The sequence below is a fragment of the Arachis ipaensis genome, chromosome B8, assembly GCF_059453495.1.
Source record: "Arachis ipaensis isolate K30076 ecotype BB chromosome B8, ASM5945349v1, whole genome shotgun sequence".
NCBI lineage: Eukaryota > Viridiplantae > Streptophyta > Magnoliopsida > Fabales > Fabaceae > Arachis > Arachis ipaensis.
This window is the reverse complement of record NC_142443.1, coordinates 2,056,012-2,078,757: the sequence shown is the minus strand read 5'-3', so window position 1 is coordinate 2,078,757 and position 22,746 is coordinate 2,056,012. Positions and strand designations below refer to the sequence as shown.

Here is a 22,746-nt window from a genome sequence, read left to right as displayed (position 1 = left end):
CTATAAATTTATATATGTACCCTATATTTCACCATTTATTTTTATCCCTTCTTATGTTGATTATTGTAAAATTACATATAGGTATATAACATTATTGTTTTTCATATTCAATTTATCAGGTCATATCTTCTTTTGAAAGATAAAATGAACATATCTTTTAATTTGTTGTTAGTCTTATCTTATATCTATTTTAAATTTAATTAATCATATCTCACATTTTATATATAAATATAACAAGAAGAAGAATCTAATTTCCATGTATTTGTTTTTAGTTATATATTGTCACATTATTAAAAACAACTATTTGTTTACATTGAATTCTTTTAGTTCTTTTTTACATAAATTCTCAAAAAGATCGAAGAAAAATAATTACAACAAAAACATACAAAAATTTAATGTTGTTTGGTACATTCTCTTTTTAACATTTAAAACTAAATTAGAGAATCAAAGTTATAATCTAAATAAAATTCGTAATTGATTAATTACGGATTTTAATGCATTTTTCTTTTATTTAGAACGCAACATCAGATATATCGTTTTCAGTTTAATTAATCTAATTCAAAAATATCACAATTTTGTTACCTAATTTCAAATAACATATTTTAGAAAATCTATTTTATTTTAAATTTATTGATAATTTTATTTTGTAAATTTATAGTTACTTCTCAATTATTTATCATCATCATCACTGAAGCCAACTTGAGTTAAACAAAAGGAATAAAAAAATATTAAAAATACATGCAAATGATGAATACTATAATTAGGTAGTAAATAAAAAAATAATATATTAAGACGGTTATAGTTTCGGTTAGTAAATTTTTTATCATTTTATCATTCTATTTTTTATTATTAAATTTGTATTTAACTGTGTTATGAAATTCAGTTTTAATTTTGTTTTTTTCATATATAATTTTATAGCTTGCTATTATTTTCATAGTTAATTATAACAAGTTCTTGACCTCAATAAAGGAGAAGAGAGTTTTAATAGAAATAAAAAAAAACAGCAACAAAATATATATTGACACACATTTTATATTTATTTTTTATTTTCACCTACTATATCACACACAATATTAGTGATTAGATTATATAAAATCAACATTCAATATTGGAAGTATTTGTTATCATCATTATTTTAATATTCATTCTCTTCTATAAAAAAAAATTATTTTTTGAGTTATTTATCCAAACGCTACAACTTTAAAATAAGTACTTTTATAACTAAAAATACAAACACAAAATAATTTATTTATAAGCTACTATTAATAAAAGTTCTTATCCTTTAAGCTCTTTTTTCAAAAGAACTTGAGCTTGTTTGGGTGAGTTTTTAAGAAAAGATTTTCTTTCGAGTTATCTTTTTTTTAAAAGATCTTATGGAAAAGTAAAAGTAATTTTATGTTTGGGTATCTCATGCAAAAAATCTTTTTATCTATCAATTATGTTTGAGTATAACAATATAAAAGTACTTTTTGTTTATTTATTACATGAAAAATATCTTTTTTTTAAGAGAAAAATTTTTTTAAAAAAAGATGTAAATTACAACTTTTCAAAAAAGATGTTTTTTTTTTATTTTTCATGTACTTTTATTTTTACTACTAAAAATTTGTCAAACACATTAAAAAAAAATTCATTGAAAAAAAAAATTATCAAAATAATAACGCCTAACAAACACTTATTTAAATTATTTATCCAAACTAACCTTAGTTAGTTACTTATTGTGAATATGGCTGAACTCTGCGCTTTGCACTATTGACATCAACAGTGAATAGTAGAATACACATTCAACATTGATCTTTTTTCTTTCTTGTAATACTGGTTTAATTTTCTGTCTAATATTCCTTTATTTGAGAGTTTGCAAAGAAGAATAATATAGGGTTTAATTTCCATCTATATGATAATTAAATTGTATGTTTTAATTTCCATTACCGTAATAATAATTTCTTGAGTGGCAGGATCTTCTTCAAGTAAGAAGGGGTGATGATGATAAAGATAATAAGGGCAATAAGGGAAAAGATAAATAGATTCATTCCACTTCAATTGTTAAGGCTTCTCTATATGTGATCTAAGATTTCTAAAATCTTCTCTGAAAGGAAAATATATTTTTGTATCTGTTATATACTATATGATCCAAGTGAACACAATATACACTATAAAGTAATTGTAGTTAATGAATGAATAGTACACCATACATGGATGCATCTTGGAATTTCAAACTCAACTTTTGGAATAATATTGTCTTTGTTGTTCTCTTAGCTAGTATTTGATTGCATAGTTTATATTATTGGAGCTAAATATATATATTGGAACTTGCATAGACTAATTATTAATTAGATATTTTATCTTTCTTTCTCTATGTTGATTATAAATTACTTAAGATATATATAACATTATTTTTTGTATCCAATTTATCAAGTTATATCTTCTTCTTTTGAAAAAGAAAATAAAATAATATCTTTTGTTATTAATTATATCTTATATCTTATATCTTTTTATATATCTTTTTTGACTTTAATCTTATTAATTTATTATATGTCTCATGTCTAATCTATAAATATAACAATAAAAAGAATCTAATTGTATTCAATCATATATTGTTTTATTATAATCATCTAGAGGTGTATATATTTGATTGGAAGATCATATAATTATTTTTTAATATCAAAATTAAACATCTAGAAAAAAAAAGTATACAAGGGTCAAAAGAATACTATAAAAGCTGATTAGCTGAATATACAAAAAGCCTAAAAACAAAAAAGACATTCACTCTGATCTCTGTGTTCTCTTCCGCTTTCTTCCTTAACTCCACGGCCGCAGATCCGAGGAGTTTGGGAAACCCCTCTCTCACTCTTTCAATCTTCATTCTTCTCTCTGTTCTATTCATCTGACGCTTCTGTTTTTTCAACACTATCATCAGGTAAATCAACTCTCGTTTTTTATCAATCCGCGTTTTTAATGATTGTTTGTTTCTTTGTAATCGTGGCCGAAGCTTAATCCGATTTCTTTTTTTTTCTTCCGAAAGTTATTGTCTTTTGACCAATCCACATCCCATTGTTCATTCTCCTATTTGCTCTTCTCTTGCGATTACTAGTTATTTTTTATATAATACTGGAATTTATTGTCAAAAGTTTATTCTTTTTAAGATTTATTGCATGCCCAGATTAGATTTTTTAAGATTTAGAATGTAATCTATGTCGTAGCCATTACTTGGAACGGATTAGTTATGCTTTTTTTTTTTTTTTTTTTGCAGTGATGGCGGGTTTGGCTCCTGAAGGAACACAATTTGATGCTCGGCAATATGATTCTAAGATGAATGATTTGTAAGTCTTTGTTCTTCTACTTTTCATGCAATATACTGTATATATTTTTTCACTCTATGCTAAAGGTTGAATTTTCATGTACTTGTCTGTAATTTTGATGTCTTTCAAATTAACTACAGGCTTTCTGCCGATGGGCAAGAATTCTTCACCTCATATGATGAAGTCTATGATAGTTTTGATGCAATGGGATTACAAGAAAATCTTCTCAGAGGCATATATGCTTATGGTATAGTAGCAGATGAATGTTCCTTTGTTACTTCCTTTAAGTTCTTATTTTATACTGGTCTATCAATGTCTTAATTACTGTCTTATTTTAAGATCTGATGCATTGTTGTTGTGCTCTGCAATATTTAACCCATTGAAATTATATTCTAAAATTTGTTTCAATGTCATGCTTAACTCTTAGACAAAATCATGAGTGATATGTTTTTTTTCTAAAAGGTTTTGAGAGGCCTTCTGCAATACAGCAAAGGGGAATTGTTCCTTTCTGCAAAGGTCTAGATGTGATTCAGCAGGCTCAATCTGGAACCGGCAAGACAGCAACATTCTGTTCCGGAATTTTGCAGCAGCTTGATTATGGAGTGGTTCAGTGTCAGGCTTTGGTTTTGGCACCAACAAGGGAGCTGGCACAGCAAATTGAGAAGGTTATGCGAGCACTTGGTGATTACCTTGGTGTCAAGGTTCATGCTTGTGTTGGTGGGACAAGTGTTCGCGAGGATCAGCGCATTCTCCAGGCCGGTGTCCACACTGTTGTTGGCACTCCCGGCCGTGTTTTTGACATGCTGCGGAGACAGTCTCTTCGCCCAGATTACATAAAGATGTTTGTTTTGGATGAGGCAGATGAAATGCTTTCTCGTGGTTTCAAAGACCAGGTTTGCGCTTAATTTGTTTCAAGACTTTAAAGTGCATGTTTTTTTAAGGCTGCATTTTGTTCTGTTTCAAAACAGAACAAGACAGGATATTGAGAACATGAGACAAAGAGAGACACACAAATTAATGTTTTTGTATTTTGTTTGATGGTAAAATAAGTAACAGATAGAATAAATTCTGAATTATACAAAGGTACACTAATTAAGTGTATCATGATACAATGTTAGTGTCCATGATTTCGTGTCTTTATGTCTTTGTTTCAGTATCTCGTGCTTATAAACAAACGCATGCATTATATTTCTCTTTCTATAAGATATCTAAAATCTTGTTCTTTGATGATTGAAAAATGCAGATCTATGACATCTTCCAGCTTCTACCATCCAAAATTCAGGTTGGAGTGTTTTCTGCTACCATGCCACCAGAAGCCCTTGAGATTACAAGGAAGTTCATGAATAAGCCAGTGAGAATCCTGGTTAAGCGAGATGAATTGACCCTTGAAGGTATCAAGCAGTTTTATGTGAATGTTGAGAAGGAAGAATGGAAGCTAGAGACACTCTGCGACCTTTATGAGACTCTGGCCATCACACAGAGTGTCATCTTTGTGAACACAAGGCGCAAGGTGGATTGGCTCACTGACAAGATGAGAAGCAACGATCACACCGTTTCGGCCACACACGGCGACATGGATCAAAACACTCGCGACATCATTATGCGCGAATTCCGGTCAGGCTCATCGAGAGTTCTCATCACCACTGATTTATTGGCTAGAGGCATAGATGTGCAGCAAGTGTCTCTGGTTATAAACTATGATCTGCCAACTCAACCTGAGAACTATCTTCACCGCATAGGAAGGAGTGGAAGGTTTGGAAGGAAAGGTGTTGCTATAAACTTTGTGACTTTGGATGATGCAAGGATGCTTTCTGATATTCAGAAGTTCTACAATGTCAATGTAGAAGAGTTGCCATCAAATGTTGCTGATCTCCTCTGATAACTTCATTTTTTTCTTCTTAACTCATCAGATCTTTTATTTTTATAAGAGTTTCTTTTATTGTTTTTTTTTTTACAAGAAAAAATTTTGTCTAGAGTTCATAAATATCTTGTTCTATTTATATACCGGATTCTATAATTTTTTGTTCTATTATTTTATTATAATGGTGTTTTATCTTGTCTGTCTTTTTTTTTGTCTTTTATGATTTTGGACTAAGAATTTCAAATTCACTCATTTCGTAAGTTGGGAAAGGTGGGTGAGACAAGTGACGTTAAGTCATGGTTAAAAAGTTACATGTCAACATAGATTCAAACATGTTGGGATTAGAGATTTTTATAGAATAAGAAACTTGAGTGACATATTTCAAAAGGTGAACATTAAATCAAAAGCCGAAAGACAGTTTAAATAAAAGGAGAACTTGGGAATAATTGATAGAAGTAATGCGTATGTAATAATTAGCTTAATTTGTACATAGACTACAATGCCGGAGAGAATTAACTAAAGAAAATTTTACTCTCCTTTCTGGATTGAGACTAGTAAGAACAATCTTAAAAAACCCTATTAACATGAGAATCTAGTTATTGAAGAAAAAAAAAAAGACTTTCAAGTTTGATGATTATCTAAGAAAATTATTCGATATGCCGATTAAGAGAAGGAAATTATTACCGAACTTTATATTATTAATTTATTATCATGCCTGTAAGTAACTCTCAAAGTCTCTACATAGTATATAACTAGAAAAATGTCTTACGATGTAAACGATCACCAATCAGTTGGTTAATCATTTGACGACTTTCTCATTATTGGTGCCTGATGATGTTTTTTTTTTCCAAATTCATGGATCAACGTAATTGTTCAATCATGTACTTATAATAAAAATCAATAAATAATGTAAAATACATATATATATATATATTAAAATACACATATATAAAAAAAAAAAGCCAGATGGGTTCCCTCATTCTCTGCTTGGAGCCTTGGACTCTTGTAGATGAATCTGCTGAAGGATACCTCTAGGTTCCATCTTCCAGACATTTTAAAATATCCAAATTTGAGATAACAACGATAAATTATTTTTAATATTTATAATTTATGAACACAGTAAAATTTAAAAAACAAAAGCAAAAGCATGAGACATTGAGCTAGACAACATAATAGAAAAGACGAAAGGACGTTAAAGGACAGGTGAAGTAAAACAAAGAAAATACAAACAGTATTAACAGAAGCCTTTCTTTATGGGCAAACTTTGCCGGGAACCCAACTAGTATCTTTGTTGTATACTTACTTATAGTGACGACTCCAAACATGTTGCAGCTTTCCATAAACAATATGCATTCGGTATTTCATGAAAGAGTGTAAATCTTTCAAGAATGTACTAATAAGATAGATGATTGAGAGTAACAGCTTTTACTACTTTACCCTCTCCTCATTGAGATTCAGGTTCTCAAATCCTCTGAGAGTTGACTCAAAATTCCTTATGTTTGATGTGGCTATGCCAGAAGGTGCCCGGGTGTGCTCAGAAGAGATGATAGGTGAATTCTTCTGGGCACCAGATATTTTCCGGAGTGCTCCTGGATTTGCATCCAGGGTCTGAGAACGGGAGTGTTCAGTACCACTGCCAACTACCGCTTCACGACCGCCTGAGAAAGCCACTCTTCTTGTAGATCCACTTGACCGAAAGAAATTAGAACTAGACAACTGCATAAAACATACAAATCCATAAATAGCATGAAAACTAGTTGGAATACAAAGAGATAACCTTGTTTAAGTGCCATCGGCAGACAATGATACAACCAGATCGTGTAATCATTTTCATGTATTGGATATCATGAACTAAACATACACTGGCCAATACATTTTCTTTAACTACTATATTAATTTTGCGACTCAATGCGACAGGTTAAGTTCACAGAGAGATAGATAACTTTTCTAACACAAAGCTGACCTCTGAAAAATGTTAACATTAACTGTTTAGCAATTAGCATAATACAAAAAAAAAGGAAATACATTATAATCCTGGCCATGACCAAAAGAAACAAAGCTAAAAAAATACATTATAATATCTTTTTCACTTTGGAGAAATGAGAAATAACTCTGTCTTTCCATCAAAACTTATCAATGTTCTTAATAAATATTTGTTTTTTTCTTTTTTCGTCTGCGAATACTTCGGAGAAATGAGAAATAACTCTTTCTTTCCATCAAAACTTATCAATGTTCTTAATAAATATTTGTTTCCTTTTTTCTTTTTTCGTCTGCGAATACTTATTTTCTTAAACAGTTATTTTGTCAAGTATAATAATCAGGCAAAAAAATCAACTAAATTTCAATGCATAAATATACACAATCCATCAACTTCCGACAAGAAATATTCACAGCTCACAGGAATAAGACACCCCATAAATAAATGCTCATACCATCCCATCTTTGGATCTAGTAGTGTCATTTGCAACAGGGGCCTTTTGTCTGGATAAGTTTCCATCATTTGCAATAGGTCCAGAGTGCCTTCTACGAGTAGGATCTGATGAAGACAAACCAGTATGCCTACCATCTTCTCCACCTACAGAGAGTTTGCTGTTAGAAATAAAAAAGGCACAGAGCAGGGGATGTAGGAAATATAATTAGCATCTAAAGAGAAACTACAACCCCTTTGTTGTGTGAAGTTGGATAACGGGCTACACTCTATGGAAAAAAAAAAAACGACATATGGAACTGTAAAAATAAAAAATAAGAAAAAGGGGAGAGAAAATTTTACCCGAGTGTCTATCAGCATTCAAAGCAGCTGGTGGCAAGCCAGAACTTGGCCCTGGAGGAAGACCCTGCAAATATGACTTCAATAAGATAACCTAAGCTTGACAATCAAACATCTATTACCACCAGATAGCAAATCACTTACAACAGGACGAACGGGAGGAGAGGCAATTTGAGATTGCTGATATTTCAAGATGGTCCAATCAAAGACATAATCAAACTGGAATCCTGCAGTAAGATGAGAACCACAACCCAAACAGAGATGGCATGTTAACATATGACCATCAAGTTAAGTTATCAAAGGCTGAAGTCAATCCAAAGGTAAAGTATAGATAGATAAAAAGAAGAGCATAAACCTTCACGAATGAAAAGGTCACGGAAAAGCCTTTTCAAATAAGCGTAATCTGGTTTATCATCAAATCGCAGTGACCGACAGTAATGGAAATATGAAGCAAATTCTGAAGGATAGCCACGGCAGAGAGACTAACAAAGAAGCAAGCTACATTATGCTATTGAGAAAAGGGAGGGAATTACATGATATGCACCAAAATACTACAGTATCAAAGTTTTACCTCAATGGAAGTAGAAACTTTCTTCTCACTAATTTTATCATACTTCTGCTTCTTAGTACCAGCTTTCAATCCCTGCCATGGAAGACTGCAGAAACACCAAGTGAAACATTAATGAAGATCAGGCGATAAAGAGAGGCAAGATAAACGACAAAGATAAACAATTACCTTCCTCTCAAAAAATACATAAGAACAAATCCAAGTGACTCTAAGTCGTCCCTACGGCTTTGCTCTAAAAATGCATGAAAGAACAATCACAAAAGTAAGAATAAATTGTCAATAGCAATTAAAAGGCAAGACAACAGATCAAAGGCTCACCAATTCCAAGATGAGTATTCATGCTAGCATATCTTGCAGTTCCAGTCAAATTCTTATTCTCTCTGAAAAGGATGACAAGTTAAATCCAGAAAACAAAAACAGAGTTACAAATAAAAGAATTTAAATTTGGCTGATTGTCTATATAAAATTTGTAGAGTTGATTCGTCGATTTCAAGACTTCACAATGAAGCATATTTTGGTCATAAAACATAAAAGCTGCTACTCTTTTACTTGGGAAATAATTATCTCCAAATAGTCTCATAAATAACTAAAAACATTGCATCAATTTTAGATATTGAATTTGACATTCTCAAAATTTTAATCTTAACACGATTAAATATCAAACTTGTTACTAACCCAACCATGGTATACAAATTTGGAAACATTAACAATGACACAAAAGTACCTATATGGAATATGCTGATGGGTAGAGCTGTCTCTGTATTTCTTAGCAAGACCAAAGTCAATGGCATACACCTATAAAAGAGGTTAATATGAGGAGGATACATCCAAGAGAAGGCAACCTAAAAAAAAAGGAAGATCATTTGACTAATACTTGATTTGCACGCCTCCCTAAACCCATGAGGAAGTTGTCTGGCTTGATGTCCCTATGTAAAAATGATTTGGAATGAATAAATTCAACCCGATTTATCTGCAAGTAGTCCAAGATTGCACATTTTAAGAAAACTGGTTAATCTAAATTGGGAAGAATACTAAGACAAAACAATAAATCCTACCATCTGATCAGCAAGCATGAGAACAGTTTTCAGGGACAATTTCCGACTACAGAAATTGAATAAATCCTCGAGGCTAGGACCCAGCAAATCTATAACAAGGACGTTGTATTCTCCCTCAACACCAAACCATTTCAAATTTGGGATCCCAGCTGCAAAATAAAAGCATTATTAACGCAGAGTAAATTGAAGGATATGGTAAGAAACAAGATTCAAACGATATAAACTTCAGTAAGATTGGAAATTACTTCCTCCTTGAAGTATTTTGTACAGCTTTGATTCATACAACAGCTGAGGATGCTTGGTTTTGATACTTTCCTAAATCCAAAGGCAAAGGCACAAATTATTTAGTTAAAAATAAATCCCTAATCCAGAACAATCAGAACAGTTCTTTAATAAGTTAGTTATCATCAATGCATTATGAAAAATACAAGCCTGAGCCGATAAATAACCAAACACATGTCTATTACTTGGAATCATGTAGCACCAAAGCACCATGAGACACGAGCGGATCAAACAGCCTAAGGCACACATATAGGCGCCTGTGACTACACATTAACTCCATTTCCAAAAGCCAACCATATATGAATTGTTCTCCAAACTCCAAACTCTACCACTGATCGTATCAACTAAGCTGCCTTCATTACTTCAATTTTTCACATTTTCAGTAGAATTAAACCTAAATCAATAGTTCTGCAACCACTACCACTAAATAGTACACAGTAAACATGACCTAAAATGAGCTAGAAATCACAAAATGATGAAAATAAAGTTCTGAGTTTGGAAATTCAGAATTAGAGTATGTCAGTAATAGTACTCACAAGCTTAATTGCAACCTCTTCATTGGTCTGAACGTTAGTCCCTGAACAAACACAATAAAAAAAAAAGTAATTAGAGGGAAAATGAACAAATAATAAAAGTAAACAAAGCAAAAATGGAGAAAAAGTGAGGAAAAAGAGTAGACCGAGATAGATCTCCCCGAATGATCCGCTACCGAGCTTGCGGCCAAGACGGAACTTGTTGGCAATGCGAGGCTCCATCGGATTAAACCCTGGCAGAGCAGAATTGAGAGAAAAGGGGTAAAGGTGAAGGGCAATATTGGAATTATGTCTGAAGAAACGGAGGAGGGAGGGAGGGAGGGGTGGTGGTGGTCCTCCTCACGCGCGCCTTCGCCTCTCCTCTCCTCTGCTGACTTCCAATTCGATGATGCGGATTTTCTTTCTTCCTTCTTCCTCTCTCGCCAACCACCACCGCACCAAACGACGCTGTTTCGCTCCCATTTATAATTGATTATTACTAATTACTAATTACTAATACTAATCATCTTTATACACGTTCAATTCAATTCTTAGGCCCTTCTTTTCTCAAAAAATATACTACTTTATATCTAAATTTTATTTCTTTCCCAAGGGCCAAAGCTATTTTTTTAAGACAGGTAATGTACATTAATATTATAATTTTTTGTATTTTTTAAAATTATAAAAAATTAAAATTAGAAAAAAAAGTAAAATATACTTTTTATACTTAAAAGTTTGACAAAAGTTTTAAAAATATTTTTAAATTTTATTTGTTTTAATTTTGTCCTAAAAATTTTCAATTTACATTAAATATACTCCTAACGGCTAGTTTAAAAAAAATTAAAATCAATTCAACAACAATTTCATAAGAACAACCTTCGTCACAAGTAAATCAAGTATAATTTTCATGCATTATTGTTAGATTGGTCTTAAATTTTTTGAAAATTTAGCCATCGAGACCTCGACAGTATATTTGATGTAAATCAAAAATTTTTAGGATAAAATTAAAACAAAATAAATTTTAGAGATATTTTTAAAATTTTTGTCAAATTTCAAGAATAAAAAATATACTTTATTCATTAAAAAGTTTAATTTTTGTACCTAAAATTTTTAACTTTTCTAAAACAAATTTAGAGCATTTAAATTTTAAAAATATATCTAAAAATACAAAATCGAACTAGCCATCTATCTATAATTCTAAAAAATACTATTATTTATTCAATATAAAAAAAATAAAAGGTGCTTCGGCAACTATTTTATTATATTAGTAGACTACATATTTTTGCATCTATTTATTTTCTTATGAATTTAATTTTAATATATTAAATTATTATATAATTAAATTTATGTATTTTGATTATTTTTAAATAATAAATTTAAAAATTAATTATTTATATTAATTTGTCAATATGCAATTAATTGTATATCTAAAATTATTTTATACTAATTAAATTTTTATTTTATTTGTAATTTAGATCAACTACAAGAGTTGTGATAGCAAGGTAGTAACATGCTGCAGGCAAAAGGAGTAACACACGCAAATCATAACGAGGATAGTAACAAGCATAACCAACAAATATAACTAATAGAATTGATGTCTATTACACTGTGTGACATTGATAACAGAGACGTCTATGAATTGAACCTTCCTTTTTAAATTTCTCTTTGAATTTTCTCTCTTTCTATTTTTCAATTTTTTTTTTTACTGTGTGATTTTGTGCAGGTTGAACTAAACTACCATTATAAATTCTCAATCCTTTCAGTTTTAATATTGTACTTCTATATATACTACTAATAATTTTATTTATGATTTTTCTATTATTACATATTCATACAAGTGATTTTTGCTTAATTTTAGTAAGCATCTGTATCAAATTAAAAATATTTAAATATATAAAGTTACTAATTACTAATACTAAGCACCCTTATACACACATTCACTCCCATTTATAATTGATTATTACTAATTGTACTCCTATATATACTCCTATTGATTTCATTTGTGATTTTTTATTATATATTCATACAAGTGGTTTTTGCTTAATTTTAGTAAGCACCTATATCAAATTAAAAATATTTAAATATATAAAGTTACTAATTACTAATACTAAACACCCTTATACATATTCACTCCCATTTATAATTGATTATTACTAATTACTAATCCTAAGCACCTTTATACACGTTCAATTCAATCCTTAGCCCTTTTTCTTCTCAAAAAATATACTACTTTATATCATATTTTCTTCCCCAAGGGATGAGGCTTTTTTTTTTTTATACTTAAAGTTTGATAAAAATTTTAAAAATATTTTTAAATTTTATTTATTTTAATTTTGTTTTAAAATTTTTTGATTTACATTAAATATACTCTTAACGGCTATTTTTTTAAAAAAGTTAAGACCAATTTAACAACAATTTCATAAGAACAACCTTCAATACAAGTAAATCAACTATAATTTTTATGTATTATTGTTAAATTAGTCTTAAATTTTTTAAAAATTTAACGATAGAGAATATATTTGATGTAAATCAAAAATTTTTAGGATAAAATTAAAACAAAATAAATTTTAGGAATATTTTTAAAATTTTTACCAAATTTTAGAGATAAAAAATATATTTTACACATTAAAAAATTTAATTTCTGTATCTAAAGTTTTTAACTTTTCTAAAACAAATTTAGAGAATTTAATTTTTAAAAATATATCTGAAAATACAAAATCGAACTCGCCATCCATCTATAATTCTAAAAAATACTATTATTAATTCAATATAAAAAAATAAACTATTTTATTATATCAGTGGACTACATATTTTTGCATCTATTTATATTCTTATGAATTTAATTTTAATATATTTAAATTATTATATAATTAAATTTATGTATTTTGATCATTTTTAAATAATAAATTTAAAAATTAATTATTTATATTGATTTATCAATATGTAATTAATTATCTGTTTAAAATTATTTTATACCAATTAAATTTTTATTTTATTCGTAATTTAGCTCAACTATAAGAGTTGTGATAGTAAGGGAAGCAACCCACGCAAATCATAACGAGGATCGTAACAAGAATGACCAACAAACATAACTAATAGAATTGATGTCTATTAAGCGGGCGTGACATTGACAAGAGAGACGTGTGTGAATTGTAAGCCTTTCTTTTTAAATTTCTCTCTGAATTCTCTCTCTTTCTGGTTCTTGTTCTTTCTTCTGCTCAGTAACTTTGTGCAGGTTGAGTCAGATTACCATTACAAATTCTCAATCTCTCAGCCTCAATATTGTACTCCCATATATATTTCTATTAATTTCATTTGTGATTTTTCTATTATTACACATTCATACAAGTGGTTTTTGCTTAATTTGAGTAAGCAGCTGTATTAAGTTAAAAATATTTAAATATATAAAGTCGGCGAATCTCTTGCTACTCATAAAATTATAGGTTATATTTATACTCTATTTTGTTATAAGATATTTGGATTAGTTAGATGTAAAACTTAATTGACGTGGATTTAAACACCTTATTTACTATTTTAAAAAAACACACCTTATTATTATTATTATTATTATTATTATTATTATTATTATTATTATTATTATTATTAAATAGCACGTGAATTTTATAGTGTCTTTTTTTGTTTTTAGTGTCTAAATAGTCTAAATTAATTTTTAAAATAAAAAATTAAATATTTAATATTTATTAAATATTAATTAATTATTTATTTTAACAAATTAGATTTTGTTTATAAGGTACCATAGCAATTACCTAAATAGCTACTCTAACGCAACCAAACTTTAAAATCTTCTATGCAAAAAAATGAGTGTTGCAAAAACAAAAAAAAGACACGAGTAACACCCTACAAATGTGACTTGAGTAACAATTAACAATTGACAATTAAGCATCATCTGATTCATTATCGATGAAAGCAAATTCTGAGGGATAGCTAGCCAGCATGCACAAAGAGACTAACAAAGAAGCAAACCACTTTCTATTATGATAAAGATACAGTTTACAATATGGAACCAAAATACCTATATATATATATATCCAAGTTTTACCTTAGATGGAAGTAGAAACTTTCTTCTCACTGATTTTCTCATATGTTTGCTTCTTTTTAGAAATAAATACCAAGCAAAAAAGTTATTAAGATGAGGTTACCATAATAATAATCATATATAACAAAGGAAAAAAAGTGCAATGTAACAAAGAACATGAAGAATTGATTAAAAGGCAAGAAGATTGATTAACACTTTTTAACATGTATTACTCTTGTTTTTTGGCGGAAAAGATTATAATACATATATACTTTGTCTAAAAGTAAAAAAAAGATGTAAAGTGTATCAAGTGATACAAATATTTGTCATCTAACAAAAGGCAAGAAAATTGATTTAAAAAAAAAAGATGAAGTGAGAGCTACCCATTCCAAGATGAGCATTCACACTAATGTATAATAATTCCTACCAACCGTATAAACTTTGATATTTTGAGCAGTTAAATGTTTTCTTTCATAAAATGTGATGGACAAGATTTTGATGACAAATTAAAACTATACTATTTTAAACAATTGCGTATTTTGAGATTTTGTTTTATTAAGAAAGAGCATCTTAGCACATATATATAAGAATAAGAATTAGATTAGATGAGAAGGGAGTACATTTTGGTACATTAATATGTTGGACCTAATATATTCCTAAATTTACTCTGCCATAATGGATCACTACTTAGCTTCATTTCTTCAAGACGACTTGAAACATTTGGGGAGAATTACAGGTTGATCACTCAGAATGCAATTCACTAACATGTTGACTGTTTCTTCTACATAAATATGTTACATACAAAACGGCTCCATTCCCCCCTTGAAGCAAACAATGCAAACATGTAAAGAATTTGAATGAGGCTAAGAGCAAAAACTAAAGAACCCAACCCCGCAGAGCCTGAAAAGAATTGAAAAACTATTAAAATTATATATTATTATGTGTAAGTTGGTGATGGAACCCCCAATGCAGATTGCTTCTTCTGCAGCCTCCCTTTCAATTGTCTAATCTTGGCTTCCACTCTTGCCGTGAATCCGATCTTCGTTTCTTGTCTCGCCTTGGAGCTCTCCCTCGTCCACATGTGTCGATCTTCGATATCCTTCTTGTAGTACTTGATTTCTTGGATGATGTGATGATCCATGGGATTAAAACATCTTTGGAAGGATATGTGGGCAAGATAAGGAAGAATGCATGCAACTGTTACCAGAAGTGTTGCTGTCCAATAAATAGGAGCCGGAGCAAGAACTTCAATCAATATCTGGTAGGCAGTCTTGGAATATTTCGGAGGAAGCACGCCATATAGCAAGAGAAAGAGGTACCATGTGGCTATGCTACCCCACACAAAGAGGTGTTGGATCCATGTGAAATGGCTCATTGTCAACGCAATCTGACAGTTGACAGCGCAGATGATGCAAGTGAACATTGTTGTACCGACGGCAGCCATATCCGCAGTTTGGCCATTTATCCGGAATGCTTGATCATAGAAGATGATTATAACTAGGAAGAAAATAATGAGAGACGAATAGAGACCATTGCCCATCCATCCCAATATTCTATACCAGTCAAAGAACAAATTTTTGGGTCCTTGTTGATATAGTGCAGGAAACTGGAAAGAGAAACAGCTCATAAGAATAGGATCTTCCAAACACGGATGAAAATATGGACTATATTGGAGGCAATTCAAGAGAACAAACCTGTAAGCAAACTTCTGATGGAACATCTTGTTCAAAAACTCCAAGTGAGATGACAGGCAATGATGTGAGAACAACATTGAACAATATCATGTACCAGTCATCATAAACCGATTGACCAGAGAATCCCGCAAAGGCCTCAAAATAGAATATGGTGAGCCCAAATGCTATATTTTTGTAGAAGAAATAGCATATCTGGCATGCATAAAAGAACATGGTAGAGGAGAAATTAGGAAAATATTTAATAGAAATACAATATGCTAAAGACATTACATGCTTTACTATCCATGCACAGGATGGACAGCAGACGAGTCGGTCAAGATATCCAACTTCTGACTGAAGACTAAGATTCAAGATGAATATTAGTCAATAATTACCATTTGTGCAATTCTCTTGTAACACCAGTGTCCATGGATAACCAGAAGCCTCTCCAAGAACCGAAATTGAGCAATAGAAAAGTCACTAGCCATCACAGCCTGAAAGAGAATTTCCAAGCTTCAGTTCAACAAACTTCCAGAAATGTTAAATACTCCAAAACAGATAAATTGTGTGTTCTTATGGATGAAAATAGCAATTAACGAGTCTTAACTAGACTAATATACATAAGGTTCATAATGTAATTACTGAACTGGGTAAGAAGCATATGGTATAGCGTCAGGAAAAAGAGTATGTTACATTAGATATCATATGTAGTGAAAGTTGTCTGATGCATATAATTTTTTGAAAGAAAAGAAAGCAGTTACTGACCTGCATACCTTCAACCCCACTGATTCCCACACCAATATCTGCTTCTTGAATCATACCAACATCATTGGCACCATCGCCTATTGCTAAGGTGGTCTTTCCAGTTCCTTCTTTCACTAACCTTGTCACCTGATGCCAAAAGAATACAGGATTAAGATACTAAAAAACAGTACACGGCCAAGCTTTCTGCTCCTTCAGTTGTCACTGTAAAAGCATTAAGTTTGAATAATCTCAACCTACAGGTGTGTAGTTATGCACAAACAAAACATACCACGTATCCATAACTAGTTTTTCCTGTCTAACATAAAAGCATTATAGTTTTGCACAATTTTTACTCCACTAATTGAACAAGTAACATCATTTATAGTGATCAACTATTGAAATGCGCTATAAAATAGCCGAAATAGAGCCCAACAAGGTACAGATGAATAAACAAATAAAAAGATGTCTTACCAATGCCTTTTGCTTGGGAGACACACGACAGCAAATGACAGATGCACAGTCAACAGCTAATCCCAAAAACTGATGCTTCATGTCATCTTCTAAAGCATATGTTAGAGTTTTCCCATCAATAATTAATGCAAATGCAGCATGGGGATCCTTCTCCATATTTATCATTTGTGCGGCATTGGTGATTTGATTCAAGATGTTGCCCTTGACCACCTGCGGGATTACAAGGACTAGGTCTATATCAGATGAAACCCAATGTCCACAAGTTAAAGCGAATTTATTTACTCTATTGAAATGAAGTTAAAAAATAAGAAGTACCTCTAGGCGATCATTGGTTACTGCATCTGAATCCAGAGTAATACAGATTTGCTTCATGCCCTGTCGAAGCAAACTACAAGCAAAACTGCACCACAGAAACAAAAATTTATTGAGCTCATGTATAGAGATATGTTAACTTCAACCTGAATCATTTCAAGAAAAAAATGGAAAAGAGTCATGCAGCTATTTAATTTGCAATAGACAGACCCAATGTTGATTGCAGTTTCCATCTTATCTCCTGTCAATACCCAGATCTTGAGACCAGCTTGAGCAAGTTTATCAATACACTGAGGCACCTGAAAGAGCGACCACATTTGAGTGTTTGAAAAATAGAAAAGCATAAAATAATGATGACTACAAAAGAAGATGCAGCCTACCCCTTTCTGCAGTTTATCTTCCACAGCAGTTGCACCAATAAGAATCAACTCCCTTTCCATAAGATCCGATACCTCCTCAAGCAATGCCTCTCTGTCAGTCCCAACAGCAGTCCTGGCTTTATGAAACTCATTGTTCCACTCAGTGTACTCTTGCTCATTAAGCCTTTTGTAAGCAAGAGCAAGTGTTCGCAAACCATTTTCTCCATATTCATTAAGGTGCCTAGTAGTAGCCTCCAAATACATTTTTCCATTCTCTGACAATCGATCAAATATAATGCTGCAAGAACAAGCAGGGGAAAAAAGGATGTCAAGTTTAAAGATAAATGCTGAAAATCTTTTCACGCCGTAATTGTGTGTTTATGTAAGCAACTTCTCTCGAAATAACACGTTGCTGCGATTATATACCCAAACTCCCTTCCCAGACCCTCGTAAGGCTGGATGCTTGTGCATCGGCTGTCCAACATAGTAACTGAGAGAAAATTAAGTGAGCTAACCTGTCTGCTCCTTTGCAGAAAAGAATAATGTTTCCCTCCTCATCACGAACAATCACGGACATTCGCTTTCTTTTGCTAGTAAAATCTAGCAAATTCAATATTTTATACTCCCTGTATAATTGACCCAAAACAAATAAAATCAGGCTAAGAAAATGCAACATAAGTCACACTCAAATAACAATTGAAAGAATTCTAAAGCAAAAATCAAAGTTGGAAAGCAGGAAAAAAAAAACAAAATACATTCTATCCATGTCACCTCACCTTTCAACCACTCCTCCTGAGGCAGAAAACTTTTCACGTACAACAACAGTCGATTGAGTTCTTCTAAAAAACTCAAAACCAAATTCTCTTGCTGCTACAAGAAAAGCCCCTTCATCGGGTGACTCAGCTTCATATGTACAAATGCCAGTCTCCTCATTCACCTCAGGAATGGCAGTATGGCAAACTGATAATATCCGGAAAAACAATAGCATGATATCTGCTTTGGGATCTTTCAACCAGTTACCATTCATGAGGCGGCTGTCTTCAAAACCAAACCCCTTTATTGCAGGCCTTTTATCCTCATCTCCTTTGGAAGTTACAACAGTCTCAAGTTCAATTTCTTCTGCTCTTCTAACATTTTGTCGTGGAACTCTACCCTTAATCATGGGGAAATTAGAGAGATCTGATTCCGTATCCTGCTCCTCCATATCAGAAGCCATCTGCTTTGCAGCAGCAAGTTCAACTTCACTGGAGCGTACACCATAAGAAGTACCAGCAATGGAGCACTTCAAAAAGTCCATCTGATTGCAGGTTAAAGTTCCAGTCTTATCAGAGAGGATAGTGTCTACCTGACCCAATTCTTCATTTAAATTTGATGTCCGTGCATCAGCTGGTGTCCCAGTTTCTTCATCATACATTTGAATGTCTTGGTTAATGAAAGACGCTTGTAATACCTTCACAATCTCAATTGAAACATAAAGTGAGATAGGTATCAAATATCCATAAAGAATCAGTGCAGTAATCAAATGGCTCATCCCAGCCAACATAATCTTCTTAGGATCATACTGGTATTCGATGTTATCCGGCTGCAGATACCACCACTTTGGGACTTGGAACTTGGTCTTCACAACAAATCCTATTGAACTAATAAATGAAATCAATATGAGGACGGTGAAGAGAGTGTATATTATATGATCCATCTTTTTCTCTATTGTGCTCCTTTTTGACGGGGATTTTGTAGAATTCTGCATGACTTTGCTATCATGACCAGTGAAAATGACCACCCCATAGATATAATCAGTATTCCTAAGCTTTGAATCGCGAAGGAGAATTTGACTAGGATCAAGAGGATAAACCTGACGTTCATACTCAAAGTTGCCAACAAAGCTATAGAGATTGGGATTTGGGTCTTCACAATGTATTGTTCCTGAGAAATCCCAAAAGGCTCCATCATTATCCAGAGACAGGGTTGCCTCCAAAGATCTCTTCACCTTCAAGTTGGTTTCGCCGTCCAAATTCATTGTTTCCACATAACATATCCCATCCTCATAACTTGATGACAGTAGAAGCAAGTCTGCTGGAAAAAATTGGTCCTTCTCTACTTTTACAACATCCCCAACCATAACTCTCTGCCAAGACCTGGGGACAAACTCACCATTACTTTTATGGACACTAACTTTCCGGTTATTAACCTTGACATCCTGAAGGAACCTGCGGGAATCCTCCAATGCTTCCTTCGCCATACTAAGACCCACAACAAATGCCAGAGGAGCAATCATGCTCAGAGGGCTGAAAGGTGAAATTGGAGAGGCTGAGAGGCAAGCAGCCAAAAGGAAGTATATGTTAGCCACCCTTCGGAATTGCTCAAAGAGTGCCTTAGGCAAGAATGTGAGGACATTGTACTTGGTAGTTGATATGTTATTGTTGCAGTAAAATAGGGATTTCTTCTCATGAATTAGTGGCTGGTTGCAATACACAGTTCGCGAATACCCGGGACCATGGAGCTGGAGAGGATGAGGCCCTCCTTCCTCAGTGGTCTGTGGCCGAAGGCAACCAAATGTATAAAGGTGGCTCCTGCGGATCCTTGCCCTGATCCTCCCTTTCGTCATTCTACCCTGATTTCAGCTCAAGGCAGCTTTTTCACAGTTGACACATACCCCACCAAGAAGAAAAAGCTAAGATTCTTTGCCTCTAGGGAACAATCAAACGTCCCCTACCCTTATCCCCAATTTACTCTTCTAAAACCTGAAAGAATCAAATCAATACACAGAAACGAAAGCAATTAACTACAGTATATGAAAGTTGAAGCACGATGAATCTGTATAACACGTCCAATTCATCATAACACAAGAAAACGTAAATCCATGCTTGGAAACGCAAAAAAGAACCATCAATTCAATTCGGATCCATAATGTTCAAGGGAGAAATAAAAATAAAACAATCCGAAGAAAAAGAAGAGAAATGAAAAAGGTTACGAGAGATCGTGAGTCACACTCTTTCGCTTTCGGAGCTGCGGGAATTGGTTGAAATCAAAATTGAGGAGCTGATGCAATGTCCAAATGCGTCAATCACAAACAATTATCCAAAACAGCTCAAGAAACAATCAAACGATGAACGTTGCTTTCACAGTCTTTTTCTTCTTGTTTTCAAAATAAAGAAAATTGAGCTAAAGCAACGATATAATCACGCATTCGAACACGGAGAGTGGAAGATCCACGCATGAAAAGAGGCGAAATTTTCAAAGATGCTGCATTACGCGCAAATAGAACAAAAATTGAAAAACAACAACAAAAAAAGGAAAAGGAAAATTGCGCTCACCGAATGTGAATGGCGCCGTCCATGTCGAAGACGGCAAAAAGAGTGTGCTTTAAAAGGACGAAAAGAAGAAGAAGCGGAAGAAGACGAAGCTGAATAACGAAAATGTTGATGCGCCTTGCAGATTGAGAAGAAACAACGAGACAAAGGATGAAGAAAGAGAGAGAAAGAGAAAGAGAGAAACTACACAAGTGAGGAGAGAGAAAGTGATCAGCGTTTTTGAATTGAATAATTAATCATCTAAATAATACAAGAAAAAGAAAATGTAATCTTTCATGTTGATATGGAATTATATAATGATATGATATTTAATTTTGATGAATTATCAAATAACTTAATAACAGAGTATTAAATTTTGAAAACTAAGGTAGTTTGACATTGGATTTGTTGTTATTGTTGTTGAAAGAAATACTTTTTTAAGCAAAATATAGAACAGAATTAAGCAAAACTAAAAAATGGAAAAACTACTTTTATTTGATTTATAACCTAACAAAAAAATGTATAACATTTTTTCTTAAAAAAAAAAACGTATATACCTTTATTTGTAAGAGAAAAAAAGCCAAAAAAAAAAAAAAAAAAAACAGGCCATTATTAATGAACCTAAACCAGTCCAATTAGTACATGATCATATGAAAATATTTTGGAAGTATCACAGTATCACACTATTATACATTATTATTATTATTATTATTATTAGGGTTAAGTACTTTTTTCGTCCCTAAAGTCTGGACAAAAATCAAATTCGTTCTCGACCGTCTTTTTTATTAAAATCATCCTCAACGTTATTAAACGTTATAAAATCATCATTTTTTAAAATTTTAAACTAAAATACCATTCATCATCATCTTTCTCCTTTATCCTCCTCACTCTTCAGTCTTCACGAAAATCTTTAACAATAACAATACCAACTATTTTTTTTAATTTCAGAAAAAATCAAACAAAACTACACAAAATTAACAACAACAACATATTCAGATTCAAAAATCCATCAACAACAACACTATATTCAAATTTAAGATAGAAAATTCAAAAATTCAAAAATCCAATCCTTCAAACTCAAAAGAGAACGCAGAAAAAAGAGAAGAGAGGAGAGAAAAAAAAGAACAAGTCTTCTCTTTTTCATCTCCTTCTTTCCAGAGGTTCCAGATCCACAAGCCACATGAACCCCAAACCCTCTCTATCCCAAGAAACCCTCTTCAAGCAGGGAACATAAACACAACCCTCGATCTCTCTCACTGAACAGCGATCATGAAGGAAAGCATTCGCTAGTCCTCGCCGGAACCTCCACCGTGACTCGTGACTCGCGACCAAAACAACGACGAAGACGACAGACAGCTGCGGCAACTTGTGACTACTCACCGGCGAAAGCTTCCTCCCCTCCCTTCCGTTTCCAATTCCACTTCGGTTCAGTTCTTGCGGACAGATCCGAACCGTTATAACTTCTCCGGGTCAGGTTTTCGCTTCGAGCTGAGACTCCACAAGAGCTTTACACTGCGGTG

General features: G+C 32.3%; 3 protein-coding genes across 3 annotated transcripts; 1 reads left to right on the top strand and 2 right to left on the bottom strand.

Moving 5' to 3' along the window:
* Window positions 1-2,718: 2,718 nt before the first annotated feature.
* Window positions 2,719-5,356, top strand: LOC107612857 (eukaryotic initiation factor 4A-8). The gene is made up of 5 exons (XM_088495999.1): window positions 2,719-2,914; window positions 3,248-3,317; window positions 3,437-3,543; window positions 3,759-4,189; window positions 4,540-5,356. The coding sequence occupies exons 2-5, from the start codon at window positions 3,250-3,252 to the stop codon at window positions 5,173-5,175; spliced, it is 1,242 nt and encodes a 413-aa protein (XP_088352125.1). The 5' UTR covers window positions 2,719-2,914; window positions 3,248-3,249; the 3' UTR covers window positions 5,176-5,356.
* An 869-nt stretch (window positions 5,357-6,225) lies between these two features.
* On the bottom strand, window positions 6,226-10,901 carry LOC107612856 (casein kinase 1-like protein 2). The gene is made up of 14 exons (XM_016314617.3): window positions 10,509-10,901; window positions 10,366-10,406; window positions 9,793-9,862; window positions 9,548-9,696; window positions 9,367-9,462; window positions 9,217-9,287; window positions 8,811-8,872; window positions 8,661-8,724; window positions 8,496-8,580; window positions 8,280-8,406; window positions 8,069-8,151; window positions 7,928-7,991; window positions 7,590-7,732; window positions 6,226-6,873 (listed from the first exon to the last, which is right to left on the bottom strand). The coding sequence occupies exons 1-14, from the start codon at window positions 10,582-10,584 to the stop codon at window positions 6,586-6,588; spliced, it is 1,419 nt and encodes a 472-aa protein (XP_016170103.1). The 5' UTR covers window positions 10,585-10,901; the 3' UTR covers window positions 6,226-6,585.
* Window positions 10,902-15,038: 4,137 nt separating this feature from the next.
* Window positions 15,039-21,514, bottom strand: LOC107612918 (putative phospholipid-transporting ATPase 4). Its single transcript, XM_016314703.3, has 11 exons — window positions 21,251-21,514; window positions 18,713-20,677; window positions 18,452-18,562; window positions 17,958-18,234; window positions 17,788-17,876; window positions 17,581-17,665; window positions 17,266-17,475; window positions 16,816-16,941; window positions 16,446-16,544; window positions 16,072-16,263; window positions 15,039-15,983 (listed from the first exon to the last, which is right to left on the bottom strand). Exons 2-11 carry the CDS (start codon window positions 20,539-20,541, stop codon window positions 15,315-15,317), a joined length of 3,687 nt encoding a protein of 1,228 aa, XP_016170189.1. The 5' UTR covers window positions 20,542-20,677; window positions 21,251-21,514; the 3' UTR covers window positions 15,039-15,314.
* Between the last annotated feature and the right edge of the window lie 1,232 nt (window positions 21,515-22,746).

Bases quoted from the DNA above. Each gene is read 5' to 3' on its own strand.
- LOC107612857 (XM_088495999.1), top strand. From the start codon at position 3,250: ATGGCGGGTTTGGCTCCTGAAGGAACACAATTTGATGCTCGGCAATAT. The intron at 3,318-3,436 runs GTAAGTCTTTGT...AATTAACTACAG, and splicing joins GATTCTAAGATGAATGATTT to GCTTTCTGCCGATGGGCAAG. The intron at 3,544-3,758 runs GTATAGTAGCAG...TTTTTCTAAAAG, and splicing joins CAGAGGCATATATGCTTATG to GTTTTGAGAGGCCTTCTGCA.
- LOC107612856 (XM_016314617.3), bottom strand. From the start codon at position 10,584: ATGGAGCCTCGCATTGCCAACAAGTTCCGTCTTGGCCGCAAGCTCGGT. The intron at 8,873-9,216 runs GTACTTTTGTGT...CATCCTTTTCAG, and splicing joins CATCAGCATATTCCATATAG to AGAGAATAAGAATTTGACTG. The intron at 6,874-7,589 runs GTATGAGCATTT...TGTTTTATGCAG, and splicing joins CTAGATCCAAAGATGGGATG to TTGTCTAGTTCTAATTTCTT.
- LOC107612918 (XM_016314703.3), bottom strand. From the start codon at position 20,541: ATGACGAAAGGGAGGATCAGGGCAAGGATCCGCAGGAGCCACCTTTAT. The intron at 18,235-18,451 runs GTTAGCTCACTT...TTGTTCTTGCAG, and splicing joins TTCTGCAAAGGAGCAGACAG to CATTATATTTGATCGATTGT. The intron at 15,984-16,071 runs GTTTGTTCTCTT...TTCTCTTTCCAG, and splicing joins CATCAGAAGTTTGCTTACAG to TTTCCTGCACTATATCAACA.